At 40.0% G+C, this 1,441-nt stretch overlaps 1 protein-coding gene across 1 annotated transcript in view; it reads left to right on the top strand.

The window, feature by feature from the left end:
* Positions 1-247, top strand: part of LOC101353307 (olfactory receptor 1L1-like) — a 1,599-nt gene extending 1,352 nt beyond the window's left edge. The window contains exon 2 of the mRNA XM_012555318.1: positions 178-247. Coding sequence (XP_012410772.1) covers positions 178-247 — 70 coding nt within the window. The remainder of the gene's footprint in view (positions 1-177) is intronic.
* Positions 248-1,441: the final 1,194 nt, after the last annotated feature.

The raw sequence follows: 1,441 nt of genomic DNA, 5'->3' as shown, positions 1-1,441 counted from the left end.
GTTGCAATTAGTTATTCAATTTATAGCGGTTTCATTGTCTTAAATTATTTAAGGTGGGAGTGTGTGTGTGCATTGTATGCATGCATTGTCTTCCCCATAAGTTTAGGATCTCCTTAGCAACAGGGGCAGTTTCTTGCCCACCAGGCAGAGCATAGATGATGTCTCCTCCTTTTTTAGAATCTCCCCCACCACAGTGCCCTGGATCCTGCACCCAGCATATGATCAAAAGTTGGTTCTCATCGGCTAGTTGGCTTAGCAACTCAGGTCCAGTACTTCAAGTGACCCAGATATCTCTGTGTCTGCAGTGGTTTCCTTCTCTTTGTCCCTCCAACAGCCCTTGGTCCATCACTCTTCCTGAGCATCTTTTTGGTGTCATTCGCCCTGGAGATATCTATACTTCCAACACCATTGCCACCCTTCTGTCTGTCTGTTTTCCGGGGAGAGCAATCGATTCTCTGTGATGAGTTTTATTCTGAGTGGATTTAGAATACATAACTACACCCAATATATGTAAGAACTAGGAAGATAGTTCCTGGAAGAGTATAAGGAGGAAACTCAAAAGTCAGAGTTATCGAAAGGTGAAGTCCACCATCACTAGAGAATGATTTTATAAAGATAGTTCATACATTGGGCAGGAGTTGAACTAGATGATATTTAAGGTCATTTCCAATTCAGAGAAATTATTTAATATTAAAGAACTTCAGATTCTTCATTTTCAAAACTGACAATAGTATTTCTTTGCAGCAAGATGACCATATAGAAATCCCAATAAGGCAGACTCTAAGAAATGTACCAGCGTTAGACATTTTGTTATAATTTTATTGGGCCATAGGACCAGACCACATCCCAATGGGTGGGAGTGGGCTTTCCATTATAAATAGATGTTCACACCCTCAATTATCCTGGAAATGTATTGATCCTGTGACAAAAGATGAAAACTTAGGCAGGTGGTAGAATTTTTGATCTTATAAGTGAACATCTAAAAGCAGAAAGATTAAGCATTGTTTGGTGAAAATACTTCTTTCCTTCTCTTGATTTTTCCTTCCATTTGAAGAGAGTCTAGTTAGTATAATACCCTTGCTTTTTTTTTTTTTTTTTCACTCCATCACTGTCTCCATTCCAGGCAAGCTGTGTGCCTTATCTGACTAGTAAATTTGGAAAGAATAAATTTGGCCTACTTGGCTCAGCCCTCACTTCTTGTCTCTTGAAAATGAGCTACCTGTAGGAAGCAGGAATTTTCTGCTTCTCTATGCCTGTGGGTGAGACTGCCTAGTTTTCTAATTTTGGCCCTTTTGACTTTCACTATAAGCTACATCCTCCCATCTCATGTCTTTCAATAATAAGGTGACCTTCACCTGCCAGCATTCTGTCCTATATGTCATGCTTCCTCAGAGACCCCCACAATCATGACTGACCCCACTAATTGTGGAAAGCTTCCTAT

The sequence above is a fragment of the Trichechus manatus genome, unplaced genomic scaffold (genome assembly GCF_000243295.1).
Source record: "Trichechus manatus latirostris isolate Lorelei unplaced genomic scaffold, TriManLat1.0 scaffold00038, whole genome shotgun sequence".
In the NCBI taxonomy this organism is placed as follows: domain Eukaryota; kingdom Metazoa; phylum Chordata; class Mammalia; order Sirenia; family Trichechidae; genus Trichechus; species Trichechus manatus.
Note: the sequence above shows the minus strand (reverse complement) of the source record. Positions and strands in the feature narration are given on the sequence as shown.